This window comes from Gobio gobio (genome assembly GCF_949357685.1).
Source record: "Gobio gobio genome assembly, chromosome: 15".
Taxonomy (NCBI): Eukaryota; Metazoa; Chordata; class Actinopteri; order Cypriniformes; family Gobionidae; genus Gobio; species Gobio gobio.
In genome coordinates, this window is record NC_137108.1 from 46,880,577 (window position 1) to 46,905,476 (window position 24,900).

The 24,900-nt window shown below is 35.5% G+C and overlaps 1 protein-coding gene across 1 annotated transcript; it reads right to left on the reverse strand.

Moving 5' to 3' along the window:
- Positions 1-9,473: 9,473 nt before the first annotated feature.
- Positions 9,474-24,676, reverse strand: atp6v1c1a (ATPase H+ transporting V1 subunit C1a). Its single transcript, XM_079837824.1, has 13 exons — positions 24,504-24,676; positions 23,160-23,319; positions 19,941-20,008; positions 17,053-17,138; positions 16,871-16,965; positions 16,473-16,564; positions 15,076-15,174; positions 14,907-14,975; positions 14,148-14,240; positions 13,938-14,031; positions 13,745-13,842; positions 12,379-12,505; positions 9,474-11,123 (listed from the first exon to the last, which is right to left on the reverse strand). Exons 2-13 carry the CDS (start codon positions 23,289-23,291, stop codon positions 11,025-11,027), a joined length of 1,152 nt encoding a protein of 383 aa, XP_079693950.1. The 5' UTR covers positions 23,292-23,319; positions 24,504-24,676; the 3' UTR covers positions 9,474-11,024.
- Positions 24,677-24,900: the final 224 nt, after the last annotated feature.

Consider the following 24,900-nt stretch of genomic DNA (forward strand, 5'->3'; position numbering starts at 1 on the left):
AGCACATGTTGCAGTGTGAGCAATTTTTTGATACGCTAGTTTTTGTTACTAAAGGTATGTTTCAACCCATGCAACAATTCTAACATTTTAATAACTTATCATAGATTACATTTAACCTGATTTTAATAAATTTCTTAAACAAATTGATATAAAACAAGTTAAGAAAATATTGTGGTGACATATATGTCACATCGGGCTGTTAACCTTACAACAGTTGGTGGAATTTTTATGTTATGTATTTGTCATATTAAGAAAAATATTAATGAGCTGCTCAATTAATTTAGCAGATTCAATAATTTTTTTAGTGTTATATATTTTCTCTACGTTTTATATAAAATCTGGGACTCAGATAAATGTTAATAGCACTGTTTAATATAATTGAAATATTGATTGGTATTGATCTGCGCATGATCTGCACCAAATGTCAGGAAATCATGCATACTTGGGAAAATGACAAAATGACATCCCATGGTGGCTGACAAAATGTTACGCAACTGTTTTCAGACTCTACTAGCATGTCTACATTTCACTGACAACAATGATTCTTAAAATCAGCAAGCAGGGGATAAGTGTTGGAAGATCCGTCTATGGCTTGATATGTTTTGTTAATATTTTTTTAATAATATGCATAGTTTTGATAAATGTTGTGGAAAAGAAAAGAAACAGAAAAAAACTGCTATTTAGCAAAAAAATTATTAAATGTTTTTTTTTAAACTGAGAAATAAATGCCCATTGTGACATATATGTAACATAAAAAATGTATCATAAACGCCCAATGTCACATATGTGTAACATTACAGATCTTTCACAAGGAGGGGTTGTATTTCAAAAACAACTGCAGAAACATGTTACAAGTGGTCCATTAAGCCTGTTTTATATGCCCCATAATTTTCCTATAAGGATACATTGGTCCGGGTTCTTATGGGTTAAAATTCTTGGATGAGCTAAACATTTACAGTTTGAGTGGTCATTTTGACACACTTTCTTGTGATGAGAATTGTGACTGATTGCATTGATCATCTGAAGTGCACGCGCTGATTTTTTATTTTTTATTTTTTTTATTTTTTTTATTTACATTTTAAGGGTAGGTTTAGGGTAGGGATAGGGGTAGGTGTGGATATTAATGGATATTAATAAAGCAAATCACATTAATATGATTCTTGTAGCACAATCTGATAGGTAGCATTTTACATCCATATTTAATATTTATTTATTTAAAATATTTACATAGTTTTAAGGGTAGGTTCAGGGTAGGGGTAGGTATGGATATTAATAAAGCCTCAAATCAGATGAATATGATGCTGGTAGCACAATCTGAGGTCCCGCGGATCGACTGGATCTCACAACTCCGAAAACGGCAGATAAAATATTCAAATAGGCATTTGAGCTTTAAACAAGTACATTATCGCCTGAAAAACTCTTAAAACTACATTTCATCTCACATTAACAGTAGTTTTTTTTTAAATTACGCGGGTTTCTCATCGAGACATTTGATATCTCTGCACCTCACAGCACTCTTGTTGCGGCTTGTCGCAGCCAGATTTTTTACTAAAAGAGCGCTCTTGTTAACTTTTTCTTGTCAAAAAAGACGTCAAGTGTGAACACAGCCTTAGGTTTTTTTTACTTTTAATGAAGATGATTGTGTGTTGAGCGTCTGCGACCTTCTGTGCCTTCACGTGCTCTCGTAAATACGAGTTTCCTCGGTAAACATTGCACATGAGCGCCCTCACATTCTTGAGCTCGTATTCACGACTTCAGAAAACGGGTTTATTTGCGGTAGTTTGAGCGTCGGCTTGCAGAAGAGATAGCCTACTCGGCGATGCGTGCTTCAGTAGCGCTGTCATATCTGGCGATATGTCATTTGGCCCATAACACGCCCTCACACCGTTATTTTAGCATTGTTGGGAGGAGAATTTTACAAATGTGGTTTCAACAACCAGATCCGTTTAGACTTGTTCAGTTTCGTCTGGAAAGCGGCGGTTTGAGCGATCGGATTTAAACCTGTCTCGTAGGGCATTCGTTTACACCTGGACTTTTCACGATCGGAGCTATCCGATCACAGAAAACACATGAAGTGACCAGCTGTAACACAGGCTTTCTGTGTACCTTTAACAAATCTGACAACTAGTTATTTGTAAAATCTTAACGTTACTTGTTGATGTCTTCTGGCATCTGTTTGTAGATTTGTTGTCCTGTAGTGTCTTGTTCTTGTACTTTCCTCTCGTCTGAAGTCCTCCTGTAGTGTCTTGTTCTTGTACTTTCCTCTCGTCTGAAGTCCTCGTTCTGCAAATCTGTGTGGCCTAAAATCTAAATCGCACGATGTGATAACAATTGGAGAAAAAAAGCATATGTGCACACAACGCAAGTTTTGAGCACTTGTGAATGTGATCGCATGGAGACCAAGACGAAAGGGATTAGCAACGTTCTAAAAAAGAATTTTGATTGTGCACTGTGACGTCACAAATGAGTGCGCTGCCTGAACAGCCTAGAGAACAAAAAAAGCCATAAAAACATTATCTGAGTTGCATAAACTAAGCCATTATGTTAAGACAGTGTCTTAAGATCTAGTTAACAACTTGCTAATGTGTGCAGAGTGCGCTGTTGGTCCATTGGTTAAAAAAAAAATTATTCTAATTGTTCGTCGTTTTTTGGCAACCTAGGGTGTGGGGCATTTACACCTGGACTTTTCACGATCACAGAAAACACATGAAGTGACCAGCTGTAACACAGGCTTTCTGTGTACCTTTAACTATAACATATCTGACAACTAGTTATTTGTAAAATCTTACTTGTTGATGTCTTCTGGCATCTGTTGTAGACTCATACCTGCTTGTACTTTCCTGTTGTCTGAATTCCTCGTTCTGCAAATCCGTTTGGCCTAGAAATCTAAATTGCCAGTGATAACATTGGGGGGAAAAACGTGCACACGACGCAAGTTTTGAGCACTTGTGAACGTGCTCTCGCAATGTTGAGAGACGGTCTCGAAAGCGATAAGCGAGACATTCTAAAGAGTTGTCCATCTCCTCGCTAGAGCATATTCGGGTAAATTATCTGAGAACAAAAAAGCTGTTTGCAATTCTTTTCCTTTTTTTCAGTGTCATGTAATTCTCATAATTTATCAATATGTTTAATTTATATTATTTCCCCCAGTTTTGTGTGCGTGTGTGTGTGTGTGTGTGTGTGTGTGTGTGTGTGTTGTTTGTATTCTGTTATAATTTGTTATAACTTATGTATTGTTTTGAGTTTTCAATTTTAAAAAAATGGCCAGTAGTTTTGCTTTGTCATTTGAAAATGTATTTAACTGCGTTTCATTATAAACGTAACTACATTCTGGAATTTTAGCTTTTTTATCTATATATATAATTTTGTCATTTGCTACAACTATGGGCACAAAGCTGCTCAGTCCCAGTTTTATACCTTGTCAATGTGTTTTTACTGATCGGATATCTATCTGATTTATCAAAACGATTCCATGTACACTTGGTCACATTAATCTGTCTTAAAATTTATATAATCCGATCTTCAATTCCCGTGCTATATGCAGATTTAATGAAGTTTTTATTAATTATAATTATAATTTCAAAATCAAAGACAGCAACAGGAGAGCGCGCGGCAACAGCAGGTAAGATCATTATGGCTGAGTTCACACTTGACTTGTTTTTTGAAGACCAGCATCTGTTTTACATTATAATCCTATGGAGTAAAAAAGGCATGAGCGCTTTTTTAAACCATTAGCTCAGCGCGTCTTTTAAAGTTGAAAAAAGTTGAACTTTTCTGATAAAAACGCCCTACATCAAGTGCCTTTTTGACAGCTGACCAGTGAGTAGCAATCAGAGCTGGCCCAAGGCATAAGCGAACTAAGCGGCTTAGTCCCACCAGGGGGCCCCCAAGAGCACATGAAATTACTTTTGCAGCATGTTATTTTATGATTCTTGAAATCGCAAAATGGCCTTAAACAATTCCTAAATAGACTGCAAAATGTGAAGTTTTCTAATGCACGGATTGATTCTGACAGCACTGCATGAGCTTGCGGCACCAGCGGCCAGACACTATTCGCTTGTTAGCCAGGGTTCAAAGTCCAAAGTGCGAGAAAATCAGCACTAAAACATAGGCTACTACTCGTCAGTTGCCCGGTAACCTTTTTATGAATGGATGGATCTAGTAAACACGGACTGTAGTAAAAAAAACACAGACATTCAAATGATTGCGTAACGCGCGAAAACAACATGAGAGGGAGTAAATGCGGAATTAACCCATAAGAACCCACAGTGACACGGGTGTCACAAACACTGGGGATTATCTGGAAAGGTCTTTTTAAAGCAATATCCCTAAATTTCAACTCAGGAATCCCTAAGTGACAAATAAGGAACACCCAGGTTCAGTCATGTGACAATTTGTGCATTTTTTGTTGCCATGGCAACATTTCCAAAATGGTGGTCTGTCTGGTTAGCACATGTTGCAGTGTGAGCAATTTTTTGATACGCTAGTTTTTGTTACTAAAGGTATGTTTCAACCCATGCAACAATTCTAACATTTTAATAACTTATCATAGATTACACTTAACCTGATTTTAATACCTTAAAGCCTAAATAATGGTAAGTAGTGTTAAATTCACTTGTATTTATGTATATTGATGCACCGTTTACTATTTCATTAAAAACTATCAAAGTTAACAAAACCCAAGTGCCACCGGCACCGACAGGCCTATTACATGAAGTGTAGGTTGCCGCTATGCTTACGTGAAAGGACTTTATTATATTACCATTTTTTTATATTATGCAGCATTATGAAAGAAGTCTCTTATGTTCATCAAGCCTGCATTTATTTGATAAAAAACAGCAATATTGTGAAATATTATTAAAATAATGATTTTCTATTTTAAGATAATTAAAAATATAATTTTAAAACATGACAGGTAGACATGATGTAAGCAACACAGCTACAACTGCTAAAAATGATACTGGGTGTGTGAATGATCAAGAATTGACAATAGTCAATCGTATTGGTGGCACAGAGGGGCCCCCAAATAAAATTCTGCTTAGGGCCCCATAAGGGCTTGGGTCGGCCCTGGTAGCAATACTTGGTTATCTCTGTATATTTTAGTCTACAATAAAACGAAATATGTCATAAAACACAACCCTGCCTCTTTTCGTTTACATTTAAAAAAATATTAAACATTAATATGTAGTTCAGACGAGTGTGCATATATGATTATCACTGTAATAAAATTAAATATGACATAAAACACAACCCAGTCTCTTTTTGTGAAATGTAATTACATGATCAATAATAGCCATTATAAAAGTATAAGTAAAAGGTATACAAGAAATAAAGCAAACAATTCAGTCAAACATACAAAGTCAGCGCTGCTACAACGGTAAAGTAAAATTAAATACCCTAAAATTATAAAGTAATGAAACTTCACTTTGCCCTCAGCCTAAACAATTTGTCAGGGAGCAAATTATAGATCCATGAGACCAAAGATCGCCCGTTAGAGCTACACAAGACGAGTTTTATTCTTGAATTCTTGTCTAATCAAATTTTTCTACCCGATCTGATCTAATATAAATAACACCAACTTTGCTGTTGATGGCAGACTTTGTAGAATATATATAGGCCTAATTTCATATAATAGCCCATAAACTGTTACAGAATGTATAAATAGATATAATTCTTATTACTATTAATTTATATTTTAAAGTGTCATCAATGTAAAATACTAAAAATATTCTGATTCAAATTTTATTTTGACAATTTAGTAGAATAATTGAATAACTGATAACAGAAAAATCTGAATCCCATTAAAAGATAATCATCTGAAAGGTAATTTTTTTAATGACTTATGTACAAGCATATCAATATTTACTTATTTAATTGCCCATATTTTACTTGAAGATTTGTCATTATAAAAAATTAAAAAACATAATAGATTTTGTCTTCACCCAATACGTTTAAATGAAAGTGAAGATGCCCGAAATGTACATCTAAATTAATGACAATATTAAATAATAGCCCGGTTAATTACAATAAGTATTACATTTAAAAACAAGAACAGTAACAACATGCCACTTGGGGCCTTCTGTGCCAAATATGGCTGGGTCATCTTACCCCAAAAGTCTAATTTTATCTTTTTACTTAAAAATAAAAGCTATAACATTCACTCCACAAATCCCTCATTAACAAATAGACACAAAAACTTTGATATTCAACATAATACAATGTCATATATCATATTTACGATAGACACAAAAATTTGATCAAAACTGTTTTGACTGACTAGTAAGAGTAAGATGGATAATTTGTATGGACAAGCATCCAATCCTCGCCCCCAGTGCCCCTTTTTTTGGTTTGGGCCACTGCCCCTCAAAATTTCTGTGCACAGCCCTGTGTTTAACCACCACAGGACATCAGTGCCAGCGGCAAATGTCAGAAGGACTAGCCGAGGAAAGGCTGATCTCGGCGGGGTTGACCAGCGCTGAGGTCCCGCGGATCGACTGGATCTCACAACTCCGAAAACGCCAGATAAAATATTCAAATAGGCATTTGAGCTTTAAACAAGTACATTATCGCCTGAAAAACTCTTAAAACTACATTTCGTCTCACATTAACAGTAGTTTTTTTTTAAATTACGCGGGTTTCTCTTCGAGACATTTGATATCTCTGCACCTCACAGCACTCTTGTTGCGGCTTGTCGCAGCCAGATTTTTTACTAAAAGAGCGCTCTTGTTAACTTTTTCTTGTCAAAAAAGACGTCAAGTGTGAACACAGCCTTAGGTTTTTTTTACTTTTAATGAAGATGATTGTGTGTTGAGCGTCTGCGACCTTCTGTGCCTTCACGTGCTCTCGTAAATACGAGTTTCCTCGGTAAACATTGCACATGAGCGCCCTCACATTCTTGAGCTCGTATTCACGACTTCAGAAAACGGGTTTATTTGCGGTAGTTTGAGCGTCGGCTTGCAGAAGAGATAGCCTACTCGGCGATGCGTGCTTCAGTAGCGCTGTCATATCTGGCGATATGTCATTTGGCCCATAACACGCCCTCACACCGTTATTTTAGCATTGTTGGGAGGAGAATTTTACATATGTGGTTTCAACAACCAGATCCGTTTAGACTTGTTCAGTTTCGTCTGGAAAGCGGCGGTTTGAGCGATCGGATTTAAACCCGTCTCGTAGGGCATTCATTTACACCTGGACTTTTCACGATCGGAGCTATCCGATCACAGAAAACACATGAAGTGACCAGCTGTAACACAGGCTTTCTGTGTACCTTTAGCATATCTGACAACTAGTTATTTGTAAAATCTTAACGTTACTTGTTGATGTCTTCTGGCATCTGTTTGTAGATTTGTTGTCCTGTAGTGTCTTGTTCTTGTACTTTCCTCTCGTCTGAAGTCCTCGTTCTGCAAATCTGTGGCCTAAAATCTAAATCGCACGATGTGATAACAATTGGAGAAAAAAAGCATATGTGCACACGACGCAAGTTTTGAGCACTTGTGAATGTGATCGCATGGAGACCAAGACGAAAGGGATTAGCAACGTTCTAAAAAAGAATTTTGATTGTGCACTGTGACGTCACAAATGAGTGCGCTGCCTGAACAGCCTAGAGAACAAAAAAAGCCATAAAAACATTATCTGAGTTGCATAAACTAAGCCATTATGTTAAGACAGTGTCTTAAGATCTAGTATGAGCCACTAGCAGTTAGGCAAGTGGCATTCAGTCTCACTTTTCGTATCAAATTAGGCCAGTCTATGTTTTTATGTAACTGATTTAAAAAAAATATGAACAGTCTTAAAGAAAAAAAATTATGTCTAACTTGTAAGACTAGTCTTAACGGTTCATGCAACCGGCCCCTGTTTGCAATTCTTTTCCCTTTTTTTCAGTGTCATGTAATTCTCATAGTTAATAATGTATTGTTTTGAGTGTTCAATAAAAATTCAAAAAAAATAAATAAAAACAAGCATATTCGGGTAAGAAATTTGTTCTTTTTAAATCTACTAAAGTTATTCTGTCAAGAGCAGTGAGTGATTTTCTGTATTTGATTCTCATTAACATAATAGACAGCATCAGGTAATGTACTTTAAACGGATAGTTCACCCAAAAACGAAAATGTTATGTTTTTCTGCTTACCCCCAGGACATCCAAGATGTAGGTGTCTTTGTTTCTTCAGTAGAACACAAATTAAGATTTTTAACTCCAACCGTTACAGTTTGATAGTCGTATAATGCATGTCAATGGGGATATTTTAGAGTATGAGAACAATGAGAGTAAAAACACATAGACATACGAATCCTTATTAAACCATGCGGCTCGTGGCGACACATTGACGTCTTAAGACACGAAACGATCGGTTTCTGCGAGAAACCTCTTATCAGACGAATGTCATCATGTATTCCAAGCGCCATAACTTCCGGCGAATAAGGTCAAAATACTGGCGCGATCAAAGATATATATACGTAGATGCCTCATTCGACCGATCCGCGCAGGCACTAATGAGGAGTCTATGTTATATCTATGATCGGGCCGGTATTTTGACCTTATTCGCCGGAAGTGATGGCGCGGGGATGGCTGATGCAGAGCCACAGAAAAAAATGAAATACATTTTTAAATATGGATATTTTTCTTACACAAACGATACACGATTTGCTTCAGAAGGCCTTTATTAACACCCCGGAGCCTCGTGGAGCACGTTATATTAGACGGACAGATGCATTTTTTATGGACTTCAAAAACCGAGCAACTATTGCTGACAATATAATGCTTGGATTAGCCAGAACATTTTTAATATAACTCAGATTTTATTCGTCTGAAAGAAGAATGTCATATACACCTCGGATGACTTGAGGGTGAGTAAATCATGGGCTAATTTTCATTTTTGGGTGAACTATCCCTTTAAGCTGCTGTCGCGTTAGATCTAATTTACATGCGATTTCTTTCTCAGTTGTTTACATTCACAGCCATTGTTGACTGTGTTTATGTGAACTTTGTGTGGTTTAACAATGTGTGTATTGACAGTTTAAAGGCAATAGGATGCGAAAGAAAACGAAGTTTAGTATGTACGACACGCGCCTTGTGACAACACGGGAATATTCCAGAAAGCAAGGTTATTTTTTGTCTGGCTAGTCACCAGATAGGGTGGCCACACGTCCGGATTTTGGCCGGACAGTCCGGATTTTAAGCCCCCTCTCCGGCGCAGCCTCAAGCCGGACACTCATTTGTCCTCCTTTTCGGAGTTGCGCTGAAAAGTTGCTAGAATCTTTATTGGGACGCAGCAGCATAGCGTCTAATGCCATAAGATCTCTGGTCAAACAAATGATTGGCTGAAAGCGGTGTCAAAAAATAAATATCTGATATATCATTGGTGCTGGCTAGGTCATATCATAACGTTAACATGCCGAAACGTCAGACCTCATTTAATCCAGAGTGGACAAAAGAGCACGAATTTATATCAGAAAGCAGAAGAGACGCCTTTCATGGATTTGGCACTGTGCCAGATTATTTGTTTATTTACGTATTTCTTTTATTTCCAGAAGTCCAGAAATGTTATGTTTTCAGGCACTGTGCACTTTGCAAGACAGGTTCATCTCAGTGGTCAGTTTTTGAAATAGACATCACATTGTCTTGAATAAATACAAATACTGTGAACAAACGCTTTTTTTTGCCTCTTATAGGTCTACTTCAAGATAAATAACCAGCCAGTGTTCAAAACAATCTTTTTACCTTAGCCCGATTCTCAACGGTAAGCTTGTAATAGTGTGTTATGATTAGAGTGGTACTGGTGGATTTCCGAGGGAAATTCAAGCATGTCTTTTCCGTCATTACGTCACGTCTGTAAACATAAAGGAGTCCGGCTGGTAGTAGTTTCGCATGTGAGGATGCTGCAGGTGGAGGATCATTTATAGCCTTTTCTCACAGCAGCTGGAATAATTCAATTTATCATTTTAATGGCGGATTGTAATCCAGAAAGGTCCAAAGGACAATCATCAGTGACAACTGGAGATTCACCCGTAGTCAAAAGCAAAAGATTAGACTGTACAGAAATTGACATCTAATGCAAATACACACGAAATACATGTAGTCACACAATACTGATGTTGTTAACAATAATAATTTGAGAACAAAATATAACAATAATAATAATTTGCCTGGTTTGATGTGATATGAGCTAAGTGATCATGAAATTGAATCAACGTTGGTAGCATGATTTATTGTAAAGCTTTTTTTCTCAGTTGGTCAGAACAAAAATGGTAGACATGTTACTTACTCGTTCAGATTTTCATTGTGCAGGGGAAATGCTTATTTTGGTCCAAAAAAAAAGAAGAAAATCTCTCACCCTAACTTGCATTATTAAAAAATTCATCATTAAAAATCTAATTTACAAGGATCTAATTGAAGTGCAATCGGCTGCATTTATTTATTTGCGCATTTTCTTTTGATCCTTCTGGAAAATGCTAATTTAGTTGCTTAAAAAAAACACTACAAAAAATCACTACACATTTTATGTACTTATATTAATTTTATATTTTGGTTCCATGACACAATTTTGCACATATAATTCTTTGAACACCAAATGTACATAACATCACATTTATATTGCATCTTTGTAACAATTATTTATCTCTCTCTCTCGTTTTCTTTGTTTAAATGGACCACTGGTGCATTTTAAAGAGCAAAGGTTAAAAACACAGTTGTCCACACACAATAACATCCATCACTAACATCAGATGTAGCTACTACATGTCACAAAAAATGAGTGGAATGACTTAAAATGCATAATTTCATTCACCTGCACATAGGATAACACACTTTCTTTAAAAAAAAAATGTAAACAACGTACTAGGGGCAGCAGATATAGATACTCTCCTGCCCTCATTGATTAACAGCAATGAGAAGTATCTCTGAATATGAATGAGCATGCACGACAGGGTGACTAGAACAAGAGTTCAGCAATATACAGTTTCATTTAACTTAGATTTATTCACAGAGACAAAACAAAAAGAGGGGCACGTGACTGAGTATGGTTCTTCTATTTGAAGTCCAGCAGGTTGCAGTCGATTTTGTAGTACACGTAGGGATAATATTCTTGCTGGCTGAGGTTCAAGCCAGGAATGTCCATGGCAGATTGCTGGAACAGAAAAAAGACAAAAACTCACCATGAAATCAAAATTGACATTCTTGTTTTTATGAAACATTGCACTATTGTTTTTTGTATTCATGTGCCTCAATCTAATCGGAATAACTTCCCTTCCCTCTTCTCATCTCTGATGACTTTTTACTGGCATGAGGCCAACATTTTTCTTGTTCCAAAAGCTGTTTTACTTGGATATACATCACAATAGGTAACAAAAGACCAATTGCAAATTCCATTTCATGCTGATTTTAAACAGGCCACAACAATAAAATGCCACTGTGCCACACACACTTTTTCAACAGCCCAAAACTTGAACGGTTTATATGTTAGTGTTTTCCATTAATCACCTAGACTATGTCGGCCCGCCAGTCTAATCTGTCCTGCCAGAGTTTCATAATGAACCGAAAATATTTTAAAACGTTTTGCGACATTGCTGTAAAACAAAGCTAAAGTTAAAAGCGTTACATGGCTTTGTGCCCTTACCAAATCGCAAAGGACTGCGAATTAATTAAATAAGTACGTTGTCTATTTGCGCTGCGTGTTTCAAAGCAAAGTGCACAATGATGCTTTTGTCTTTGGGTCGTTATATTTCTCACAGATTTCTACTCGTTCTAAATCAGAGACAGATGAAGTAGGCTGGACATGCCCCCTGAGTCCCCTAGAGCAGTGGTGCTAAACCCTGCAGGATTTACTTCCAAACCGGCTCTAACACACAGACCTGTAGTTTTCAAATAAGCCTGAAGAACTTGATTGGCTGAATTAGGGTTGAAGCTAAACTCTGCAGGGCTGTGGCATACAGACAGGCGGCAGGCCTATAGAATGGTTCGTAAAAAAACTAATTCATAAGGAAATAAACTGTAAATAATAAATCGGCTCCATTGCGGATTCCAAGTGGTTTGGAATTTCAAGACATTGCAAGGGTTCCACCAGGAGTGGGCACTCGTCCAATGTACGCAATGACGTACTTCTGAGTGAACGAGACGGTGGGAAGTTAGCAAGGGAAGGGCATAAAAATAATTAGACTTAAAAAGCAGCCCAGGAACTGAGTTTTGCACCTGTGCCCTAGAGGGGCCGAGGTCCATCCCCCATAGTCTCACAAAATCCTGTGGAAACCGCTGATGTTATCACTATTAATATGGAATTTTTACTTTGGGAAGGCAACTTGCACAAAATGCTGTAAATGCCACAAAACCTAAAATATTTCCTTATACTATATAAACCAAAATATAATATAAAAAAGTAAACGTACGTCAATAATAGCAGCTGCGCTGCTGTCCAGGTGCTTATAAAGATCGTACAGAACTTCCCTCAGTTTCTTCATGTTCTTCTTGTTGGGCTGTAGCAGCATTGCTTGGAAGTTCACAGGCAATCCATATCTGTTGATTTAGAATAAAAAAAATGTAAAAGGGAAATGAAGCAGTCAGTAATGTTTACTTTATTTAGTACACTGATTTCCACTTTAATACAAAACTAAATGGGTCAATGACATGACATGTATTTTTTGTGTCTGAATTCATTATTTTCCTAAAAAAAAAAAATACATGTCACATATCAAATTGATCTACAATATTTCCTTTATAAGCTACTCTTTTATTTTTTTTGAAATTCAATTGACTTTGAGTTGTGGTGTTTCAAAGACCTAAAATGTCAGGTGGTGCGATTTAAAAGTATCAATTCCCACTGCAATTGCAAAATGAAGTAAGAAATATAAATGTAAACCATTGTATAATGTATACAAATAATAAAAACATAAAAACTCCTTATGGAAAATTGTGTTCTGAACGTTTATATGAATTGAACTAAAAGGGCAATACATAGAAAAGGGAAAGGGAATTGACCATGAGATATACAATATACATATCATTGTAAAATGCATATGTATATTATTTTAAATGAATATAAGGTCGCACCACCTGACATTTTCTGGGTGGTAAAATCAGAAATCTTATTTAATAATGAATTAATGCTGTCTTAAAAGCTGTGAAACCAATATGAATCAACACCATACATTTTTTGGACATAAAAATACATTTTAAAACTCTTTTGCTTAAAATTATTATTTTTTATCTTACATTTTTTTTTCTTCTTATTTGTCATTGACCCATATAACAAACATAATTAATGTGACCATTTAAAAGAAAAAAGGATGTTTTGTCATAGCTTTTGGAGCAAGGGCGCCACCATTTAGTAATACCACAGCTCTTGATGTCACGGTGTTGGTTTGCTCCGTTGCCCAGTGAAATAATATAAGCATTTCTTTAGTTTTTTAACACACGTGTGTTTTGAAATGGAGGAAGACAAACTTGGATGGACCATTGAGCCCATAATAAGTCAAACTGCTTATGCATTTGAGCCGATATGGCGAGGGGGAAAACAGGATGACTAATCGATATCGGTACGTGAAAATGAGAATCGATTAAAATCGAGAAATCAATACTCTAAAATAAACCAGATGTGAAAAATGCTCCTTTTTTGGACTGGGTAGGAGGTTGTAAGTTTTGAAAGTTAAAGTTGGCATAATGTAATGAACTCTTATTTCACAAGAAAATTCAAGAATAATTCGATTCCTCATGAAATGTGCTCTCTAAGAACTCAAAGAGATGTTGTGTCTGTACCTCAACACTGATTCCACAAAGACCCTCAGAGCCTTAATATGGATCCAAGCAATAAAAGCCTCGCTGAAGTTCACCTTCAGCCATCGTACGAGTGGACCCTGCAGAGGACACATGAATGACAGAGTTCAAAATAACCAAAACTGATGTAGTAACGTGCCAACGCGCTTTGAGGATCCATCTAGCCGATACGTACAAACTGCTTTTTCTTGTCAGTTGAGAGTCTGGTCATCTCCTCCTTATCTGCTTTCATTTCCTCCTCGTTGTACTGGAAGTCACGAACCGTGAACCTGCAAAGCAGACACTGGGATGACTAAGGCATTAAGATCCTTAAATTGGACATTTTCTCAGACAACTAAACCGTATGATTCATGGCCGCATGGTGGAGCTAAATTTGGCTGTTTACTTGTTTTCTCTGGCCTTGTGTCTGAAGTCATCGATGGCCTTTCTGAAGAGTGTGACGGTAAACAGGCCGCTGTCATGGTCCTCAAAAAGCAAACTGCCAAGAAGAAAATAACACCAATATTTAGTGTTGTGTAGCAGGGAGAACCTTACACGTCCTAGTCATATGTCACTCAAAAATCACAAACAAATTATATTTTGCATGAAGAAAATTAATGGAAATGCAATTAATGTAATGCATTAAAAAATATTATTTAATTTGCAACACATCATGGTAGTAACTGTTTGGCTGACATTCATTTATACACTTTTTAAAACAGAAGTACTACCATCAGTAATAGTCCAAAAATCTAATAGTCAATAACCAGTGATTATATTATTATTTTACACTACAGACAGATGGGAAATTATGTCTGTTTGTTCTGCTGCATTAGTAACCAGCATAACACTAATTTGTCTAGTTATGTCCTAAACATGTTCTCCTCAAGCCTCAGACACATATTGATTGTGCCTTTTAGTCAAATCAAACCCAAACAACCTTTTGCACATCAGGTTTTCCAAAATCCCATATAATACCTGCAGTTGTTCAAAGAAACACCTTTTAAAAAAAATGCACCAATATGAAACTATTAAAATAAATCGTTTGATTATCTAAGGTCTTATTACTTGAAAAATGTTCCTTCATTTCTATTTTGTGACTAGGTGCATGATCCCTTAGACACTTCAAAGAAAATAACTGACAGAATTGCTGCAAGTTGCTTACTTTGTAGATCGTGGCACCACCATTTCTGAAAGAGTCTCGTAAGTGCGCTGCCAGTCGGTATAATTTGTTCTGAAGGGTTAGAAAATGAGCTGTCAGCATGAGAAAAATTCAACAAAATAGGGTTTTGTGCATCAAAGAGGCTATTTATGTTTTGTAATATGTCACTTACTTTGGTACCACCACCAGCATAGTAATGAGGTACTCCGAATCCAGCACAAAATCATCTTTCTTGACAATATCAGCCAAACTCCTGGTCAGCAAGCTTCCTCTGGGGAGAGCACAAAAATCACACTGGTTCATTGGAAAATGCTTTTCAAAACATCACTCTCAAAGTCATTCCTTCAATTTGTGGTTTCTGAAAGGAATGGTTCACCCTAACATGGAAATTAGGATTTCTTTGACTACTTTCGTGAAGTCTATAAGTATAAATTGTTGTCGTGAGGATATTCTTTTTTTTTTATAGATACACTCCCAGTGAAAAGTTTGGAAACTGTATTAATTTGACTGTTTTTGAAAGAAGTCTCTTCTGCTCACCAAGGCTGCATTTATTTGATCCAACTTACAGCAAAAACAGTATTATTGTGAAATATTTTTACAATTTAAAATAACTTTTTTCTATTTGAATACATTTTAAAATGTAATTTATTCATGTGATCAAAGCTGGATTTTCAGCATCATTACTTCAGTCTTTAGAGTCACATCATCCTTCAGAAATCATTCTAATATGCCGATTTGCTGCACAAGAAACATTTATTATTATTATCAATGTTGAAAAAGGTAGTCTAAAAAATTTTTCAGGATTATTTAATGAATAGAAAGTTCAAAAGAACAGTATTTATATATAAAGCTTTTGCAATATTATAAATGTCTATACTGTCACTTGATCAATTTAACGCATCATTGCTGAATAAATGTATTAATTTCTTTAAGTTTCTTAAGAAAAATGTTACAAAAGCTTTCTATTTCAGATAAATACTGTTCTTTTGAACTTTCTATTAATCAAAGAATCCTAAAAAAATGTTTTTACACAACCGTTTTCAACTTTGATAATAATCATAAATGTTTATTGAGCAGCAAATCATCATATTAGAATGATTTCTGAAGGATCATGTGACACTGAAAGACTGGAGTAATGATGCTGAAAATTCAGCTTTGATCACAGGAATAAATTATATTTTAAAATATATTCAAATAGAAAACAGATATTTTACATTTTAATATTTCACAATATTACAGCTTGTTTGTATTTGAATCAAATAAATGCAGCCTTGGTGAGCAGAAGACACTCAAAAACAAACAAAATAGTACAGATTCCAAACTTTTGACTGGTAGTATCTATATATATTGTGATCCCTGAAAAACAAAGGAATTTTCTGAATTTATAACAGGTAATAATTTAAATTGCATTGTATAATTTGAATTTACTCAATAATAAAATACAATTAATATCAATGCACCTTAACAAATAAAAGGTTACTAAATATATAGTAAAATAAAACCCAAATAATGCATATGAAATAATCCCCCAAAAATAGGAGTTCATCTGAAACGTCTGAATTTACTCACGCGTTCTTCCTCTCTAGATTCTGCAAGTTTCCTTTTAGGTTGTTGTAGGCTGACGCTCGAGCCTTCAAGTCATTGTCAATCTGTGAGACTTGCTGTTGAACAGCAGGGGGAGAGAGTTTCATTTAAAACAGCATCTGAGGTGTCATTCAAGCACCAGAAGCCCCAATCATAACAGCAAGACTCCTCATCAGTAATACATGTTAAACACGGCTGAGAGAGAGAGATGAAAAATTCAAAATACATTCACAACGAGTGATACAAAATGAAGCAACATTGAGAATGTTGCAATGATTTTCATTTTACTGTAAGCAACCAGAGGTAAACCAAAGGTCAATGTGGATTTTAGTCCCATAGATTTTAGTTCTATGTGATTTTAGTTCACATAGAAATGCACTTGCCTTGGATACAATCTCAGAAATGTTCTTCAAGGATTGTTTGATAGGGTACTTGGCCATGTCCCACTGGAATCTTGTGACGTAGGTGACCAGATCGACTAAAACACAGCATCGAAAACAAAAATAAACAAAACCAGCAACAGTGTAAGATCTCATTTCATGCCATAGATACCAGTGATTCTTACCTCCATTTGCCAGGAGGTTCTCCTGGACTTTATCTCGGCTGTCCTCCAACACGTCGGCCATGTACTGAGCAACCTTCTTCACCACACTGTGAACGGCATCAAAAGACATCACAGCCCTCTGAAAACTCTCTCCAGAATTCATCAAAGCATCACATATATCAGAAGATTCAGAAACACTGAGGAGTCCAAGAAGCCCCGTTTCTGTTAGTAAAATTACTTCGGATGACATCACATTAAGGCTTTTTGATCATTTGTGAGAACATTCTGGCTTAAAATATTAATTGATTAAAATATTAAAATAAACTATTGATTAAAATAACTATTAAAATATTGCCTGGTGTGCAGTGGACATACTCCAAAACAAGAGTGTGTTTGTGAATGGAACACAAGTTACAGTACTCGTGTTATGTTAATATAATATTAACAAATATATAGGAATAATGTAAGGTTAAATATATATATATATATATATATATATAGTACTTGGAAATTTGGAAACTACTATTTTTAAGGTCAAGCCTGCATTTATTTGAAAACAGTAATATTGTGAAATATTACATTTAAAAAAATATAAATATTTTTGCATACTTTAAAATAGGGCTGTTTAACGATTAATCGCGACTAATCGCATCCAAAATAAAAGTTTGTATTTACGTAATATATGTGTGTGTGCTGTGTATAATTATTATGTTTATTTAAATAAACATGCATACATGTACATATTTAAGAAATAGTTGCATGTATATAATGTATATATATATTTATATAATTTATATTATATATAAATATTTTATAAATAAAAAAAAATGTTCTTAAATATACACATGCATGAGTGTGTATTTATATAATACATAATAATTATACACAGCACACACACATATATCATGTAAACACACACTTTTATTTTGGATGTGATTAGTCACGATTAATCGTTAAACAGCCCTATTTTAAAATATAATTTATTTCTGTGATGCATTTCTGTGAATTTTCATCAGCCATTACTCCAGTCTTAAGTGTCACATGATCCTTCAGAAATCATTCTAATATGATGATTTGATACTCAGTTATTATCAATGTTGGGGGAAAAAACATTTTTAGGAACCCATGATTCTTTTTCAGGATTCATTGATGAACAAAAAGTTAAAAAGAACAGCATTTATTCAAAATAGAAATACATTTTTGGACATGTTCTAACAATATAAATCTTTACTATCACTTTTTATCAATTTAACACATACTTGCTGAATAAAAGTATTAATTTCTTTCAAAAGAAAAAAAATACTGACCCCAAACTTTTGAACAGTAGTGTATATTGTTACAAAATATTTATATTTTAAATAAATGCTGTTCTTTTTAAACTTTTTATTCATCAAAGAATCCTGAAAAAAATATCACAGGTTATAAAAAAATATTAAGCAGCACAACCTTGATAATAAATCATCATATTAAGATCATGTAACACTATACACACACACACACACACACACACACACAAACACACAAACACACAAACACACAAACACACAAATATATATATATATATATAATATTTAATTAATATATACTAAAGCATGCGTTGGCCAGCTTTTATCAAGACTCTGGATTTATTATATTATGTTTGACTTTAGGGCCAAAAAAATAGAATCTCACATCTACGGATAAGCCACAAGTCTCATAATTTAAATATGATTGTGGAAAGAGAAGCTAATTTTAGGCAGATGCCACAGTAACCTCACCTCTATATGAGATTCCTCACACACCAAAGTAAAGAAACATGCGCTTTGACCGACACAAGGCGTTTGACATCCAGCATTGATATATTATTACAAGAAACCACAACAACTCAAATCTGCAAGACGTTTAATTCTTTTAGACAGAGTGAGCATTGTCACTATTACTCCTATAGGGTGAGCGATTCAAACCCCTAACCATAAGTATTCAAGTTTGATGCATAACTCATCCCACACTGCTTGTGTTAGAGATAAAAATTATTATTGTTTGCACATTTTATCTGACGCACAATAAAACGTGAACAAATCCTTTGGCTTAGTTGGAACAAGGGACCTAGAAAGCCTAGAACTAGACTTGAAACTCAAGACACATCTCTGTTGACTTAAGACACAAAGCAACCACCCTCTACACCTTAGCAACACCTTAGCAACCACCCAATCACATAGAAATATCCTGGCAACCATCCATACACTGTGAGAGAGAGTTTTGCATAAAAATGTAAAGAATTATGGAAATGATTGTGGTGTTGAATTTAAAGGGATAGTTCACCCAAAAACGAAAATTCTGAGAGAAACCGAACGGTATTTATGCAATTAATTTCACCTCATATCAGACGAACGCTTCAGCTCTGCAGACTGCCATCACTTCCCGTGAGTGAGGTCAAAATTCCGGCCGGGTCATAGATATGTATACGTAGATTCCTCATTTGAGCGATCCACGCAGGCACTAATGAGGTATCTATGTATATATCTATGACCCGGCCGGAATTTTGACCTCACTCACAGGAAGTGATGGCAATCTGGAGAGCTGAAGCATTCGTCTGATATGAGGTGATGTATTTGCATAAATACAGTTCGGTTTCTCTCAGAAACCGATCGTTTCATATCTTAAGACCTCAATGTGTCGTCACGAGCCGCGGGGTTTAATTTGAAGTTGTCTGTCCATGTTTTTTTTACTCTAATAGAATTCGACCCCATCGACAAGCATTATATGAGTGACACACAGCAACGGTTGGAGTTAAAAATCTTCATTTGTGTTCTACTGAAGAAACGAAGACACCTACATCTTGGATGCCTTGGGGGTAAGCAGATAAACATCACATTTTCGTTTTTGGGTGAACTATCCCTTTAAAAAAGAAAGAAAGAAAAAAACTTTACCTCTCAACAAAAGAGTCCAACTTGGCCAGCTCATCAGACAGCCCCACAAGGACATCTAATGTCCCGACCTGCAGCGTTTAGAGAAGAGAAACAGAGACACTTTGATCACCGTCCAGTATAATGAAGCAATACAAACACAGCCATGCTGGATTTGATCAGCTTCGGCCCGTACAGACAACAGGGGCTGGCGGCGCTTAGAGTGGCGCCGCCTCTGTTCTCATCCTGTCAGGCGGAAAGTGACTGGTCAAGACGACACAGGGCAGAAGGGTCACTTGACACAGGGAAATAGGAACAAGACTTTTGAAATGCCTCTAAAAGGCTGATTTTTGTTTTCGGAGAAAACCCTGCATGCAGAATGACATGAACATTTTTAAAGGGTTAAGCCAGGGACACACCAAGTAAAGAAGTCATGATATTATAATTTTACGTCATCTTACCAGAGCATACTCATACTGTTCAATTATCTTTTATAATAACATGAGCGGAGTGGAATAAAGAACGTGATCAGCGTGATTGATAATAAAAACAGCAAATAAGCGCTGCTTTGTTTATGGTGTGTATACCTGCAGTCTTAGTTTCGCTTTCCCTTTTTGAATGGCGAATATATCTGCTTAAATCGACAGTTATCTCCTTCACATGCAGGCGCAGAACCCGCGTGCTAGTTGACAGTCGCCTGTAGTCCTTTCGGTGTGTTCAAGAGCGCTCTGACGCCTGAAGTTGAAAAAAAATCAACTCTGAGCGGAAAAGAGCCCGACGTCATCGCATTTTTTTCTATTGTCCAATCGAATGAATGGAGAGGCAGGCCTTCCGTTGTGGTGACCGTTACCTTGATGAGACTTTTTTAGGTTTCCTAGCAACATAAAAAAATAAAAAAAACGTAGCACACTGCTATTTTCTAAATTGAAAAACGCCGACCAATAAAAGGCAGTGCGGTGCGCCTCGCACTTTCAAACCTGAAAAACACTGTGTTCGGTGTGATCGGGGCCTTAGAAGGAAATATTTAATATTTCATAGAATTTATTACACATAACCTTTTAGGCTACAACGACTGCATCTGAATTAGTATTTACTATTTAGATCATCAAAACTGTTTGGTTACCAACACATACATACATACATACATACATACATACATATATATATATATATATATATATACAGTCAAGCCCAAAATTATTCATGCCCTTGGTAAATATGACCAAAGAAGGCTGTGAAAATAAATCTGCGTTGTTAATCCTTTTGATCTTTTGTTTAAAAAACTTATAAAATTCTAACCTTTCATTGGAGAATATTTAAATGGGGGGAAAATCTTATTATGAAATAAATGTTTTTCTCTAATACACATTGCTCACAATTAATCATACCCTTTAATTCAATACTTTTTGCCAAGATAACAGCTCTGAGTCTTCTCCTATAATGCCTGATGAGTTTGGAGAACACCTGACAAGAGATCAAAGGCCATTCCTCCATACAGAATCTCTCCAGATCCTTCAGATTCCCAGATCCATGTTGGAGCTTCTTCTCTTCAGTTCACCCCACTCATCTTCTATAGGGTTCAGGTCAGGGACTGGGATGGCCATGGCAGAAACTTGGTTTTGTGCTCAGTGACACATTTTTGTGTTGATTTTGATGTTTGTTTTGGATCGTTGTCCTGAGGGAAGATTCAACCACGGCTCATTATAAGATTTCTAGCTGGGACAGTCAGGTTTAAATTTTTTATCTGTTGGTATTTGCTAGAAACCATGATACCATGTATCTGAACAAAATGTCCAGGATCTGTGGAAGAAAGATAGGCCCACAACATTAAAGATACAGCAGAGTATTTAATTTTACACATGGGGTGCTTTTTTATCCCTGTGTGCACCAAACCCATCTTGAGTGTTTGCTGACAAAAAGCTTCTTTTTTTTGTCTCATCTGACCACAGAACGTTTGAAAAGTAACTGACACTACTGGAACTTCAGACGGAAAAAAGAATAGCTTTTTGTCAGCAAATACTCAAGATGGCTGGACATTTTGTTCAGATACATGGTATTATGGACTCTAGCAAATACCAACAGATAAAAAATTAAAACCTGACTGTCCCAGCTACAAATCTTATAATGAGCCGTGGTTGAATCTACCATTAAAACCTTAACGATACAGATCCCTATTAGTAATACAGTGGAAATGAGTAGATTTGGTTAGCATGTTGATTTACGGAGTGCGCCCCTAAAATTTTCAGTTGAGGGCCACTGTGCTCCTAGTGAAAAAAGTTAGTCTGGAGCCCTGTGAAGGATCTGGAGAGAGTGTGTATGGAGGAATGGCATTATAGAAGAAGACTCAGAGCTGTTATCTTGGCAAAAAGAGATTGCAAAAGGTATTGAATTAAAGGGTATGATTAATTGTGAGCAATGTGTATTAGAGAAAAACATTTATTTCATAATAAAATTTCCCCCCCATTTAAAATTATTATTCTCCAATGAAAGGTTAGAATTTTATACTTTTTTAAAACAAAAGATTAAAAGGATTAACAACGCAGATTTATTTTCACAGCCTTCTTTGGTCATATTTACCAAGGGTATGAATAATTTCGGGCTTGACTGTATATGCATGTATGTATTAGTGCTGGGCAATCGATTAATCGCATTATTTATATATATATATATATATATATATATATATATATATATATATATATATATATATATATATATATAAAATTTATCTTTTATATAAATATAAATATTTTATATATAAATATAATTTTTTTCTTAAATATATACACGCCTGTGTGTGTGTATTTATTTATACATAATAATTATACTCAGTACACACACATATATTATGTAAACAAGAAATTTTGTTTTGGATGTGATTAATCACTATTAATCGATTGCCCAGCACTAATATGTATATGTACAGACAGTATGTGTAACCAAACTGTTTTGATTTGTAAAAAAAACTATCTATCTATCTATCTATCTATCTATCTATCTATCTATCTATCTATCTATCTATCTATCTATCTATCTATCTATCTATCTATCTATCTATCTATATATATATATATATATATATATTTATTTATTTATTTATATACATACAAAAGCTGCACTTCAGTTTATATATTAGAATGCCAATGACTGACCAATCAACTGTGTAAAAAAGAAACCAGTAACACCAGAGCTCAAAAGGCTATCACTCAGACTGTAAAAAGAGGAAAAGGAAGAGAATGTGACCTTGAGATCAGGAATGTTGAACTTGTTGTTAGTGGACAGATTGTTGGTGCGAGTTGTGGCCGTCATTAGTTTGTCCCATGTCTGCTGGCAGGTTTTCTCTCCAGGAGCCGAAATCAACCAGAACTCAGTCATGGCTGCTGAGGAACAAGTAACGAAGTGTCTAAAGCAGAAAGATGTTGACAGGCAAATTAATAAACATCGAAATGTACAAACTTCACACAGCACCAATGACTCTAACAAAGATATTTAAGGTAGCGTTTACAGACATTCAAAATAAATAAATCAAGAAAATGCCACAATACTTTAATACAGGCCTTAGAAATAACATTTTCAAATTTTAATTCAAATTTTATATTAATAGGTAAAGATTTTTAGAATAGATATAAATTATTTTGTAGAGATTTCTGGCATGGATGTCCATTTGTATGAATTCATGCAAATTAAATCAAATTTAATTTATGTGAATTAAAAGATTTCAAATAAAATGTTTGCGAAATATCTCTAAAAACAGACAAAATTATTCACAATAACTTGCAGAGAAGTTTTCCTCTACAAGAACATACAAAATGCAATATCTTCCTGATTAAATACTTTAGAGTAGACCGCTAAAACCTTTATTTTGATTATAGACATGCCTGAAAGATCAGGAATAAATCAATACTTATGTAAATCACAATTTTCATGACGCTCTGTGACACTTCCACTTCATATTCATATAAATTTGAACCTGAAAATATTACTTAATTATGAATAAAAAAAACATTAATGTTATTTGACAAATAATAGGAACAATGTATTTTTAGTGTCACAACACTGAATAAACCATATAAGTACTTATATGTACATATAAGTAATAGAGAATATTAATTTTGGACATCAAGGCCAGCCTGAACTTATTGACTCATTTCCTCAAAATGAATGAATGACACTTGACAGTCACGAGTTGAAGCAAAGGCCCATCATCACACCGACCTTGAGTCTAATGAATGAACACTGTCTGATTAGAGTAATAATCTCATCTGATCTGTCTCACTAGTATAGCTATCAGATGTTTGACTATATAAGAGCATCACCAGCCGATGGCTCAAACATCACAGTGTAAACACGCAGCATTTCATACATACAGTGCAAGAGAACTGGACAAATACACTCAAATCGACACTTTTGAGATGTTTAATAACAAGTGTCAACCTGAAAACACATTACTGGTTCATTTTAAAGCATATATAAACACAAGATGAAGCTCAGACAGCTCTAATCCACACTAGCAAATACAGCTAAAGCTGCAGACGTTACAACACGGTCACACAAACAACGGTCTTCTCGCTTCTCCAGCGGTCTTACCTGATTTCAACGTCAACGAGATGGCACGAAAATTATTTGGTAGTTTTAACTAAATAATTTCCAAAGGATCAGTCTTAGGATTTGATATTCATAATGACACTACAGTGTTTCCAAAGCCTTCACTCACGGTCAGCTGATCGACTGCTGTGATCTGAGCATGCGCAGACACAGGCGACAGCGACACCTGGAGATCTGGAGTAATTATGGCAGCTTCTTTTTCACCTTAAAGTCCCCATGAAATCAAAATGTAAGGTTTTTTGGCTTTTAGTATGAATATATAGCCGCGATTCCACCGCAGGAACTTTCCCCAGGAACTAGGGACTTTGGGGTGATGTTTCGACCGCAGGAACCGGGGTCTAAATGAAGTTTCGGGTAAAAATGTCCCCTTCAAAACGCT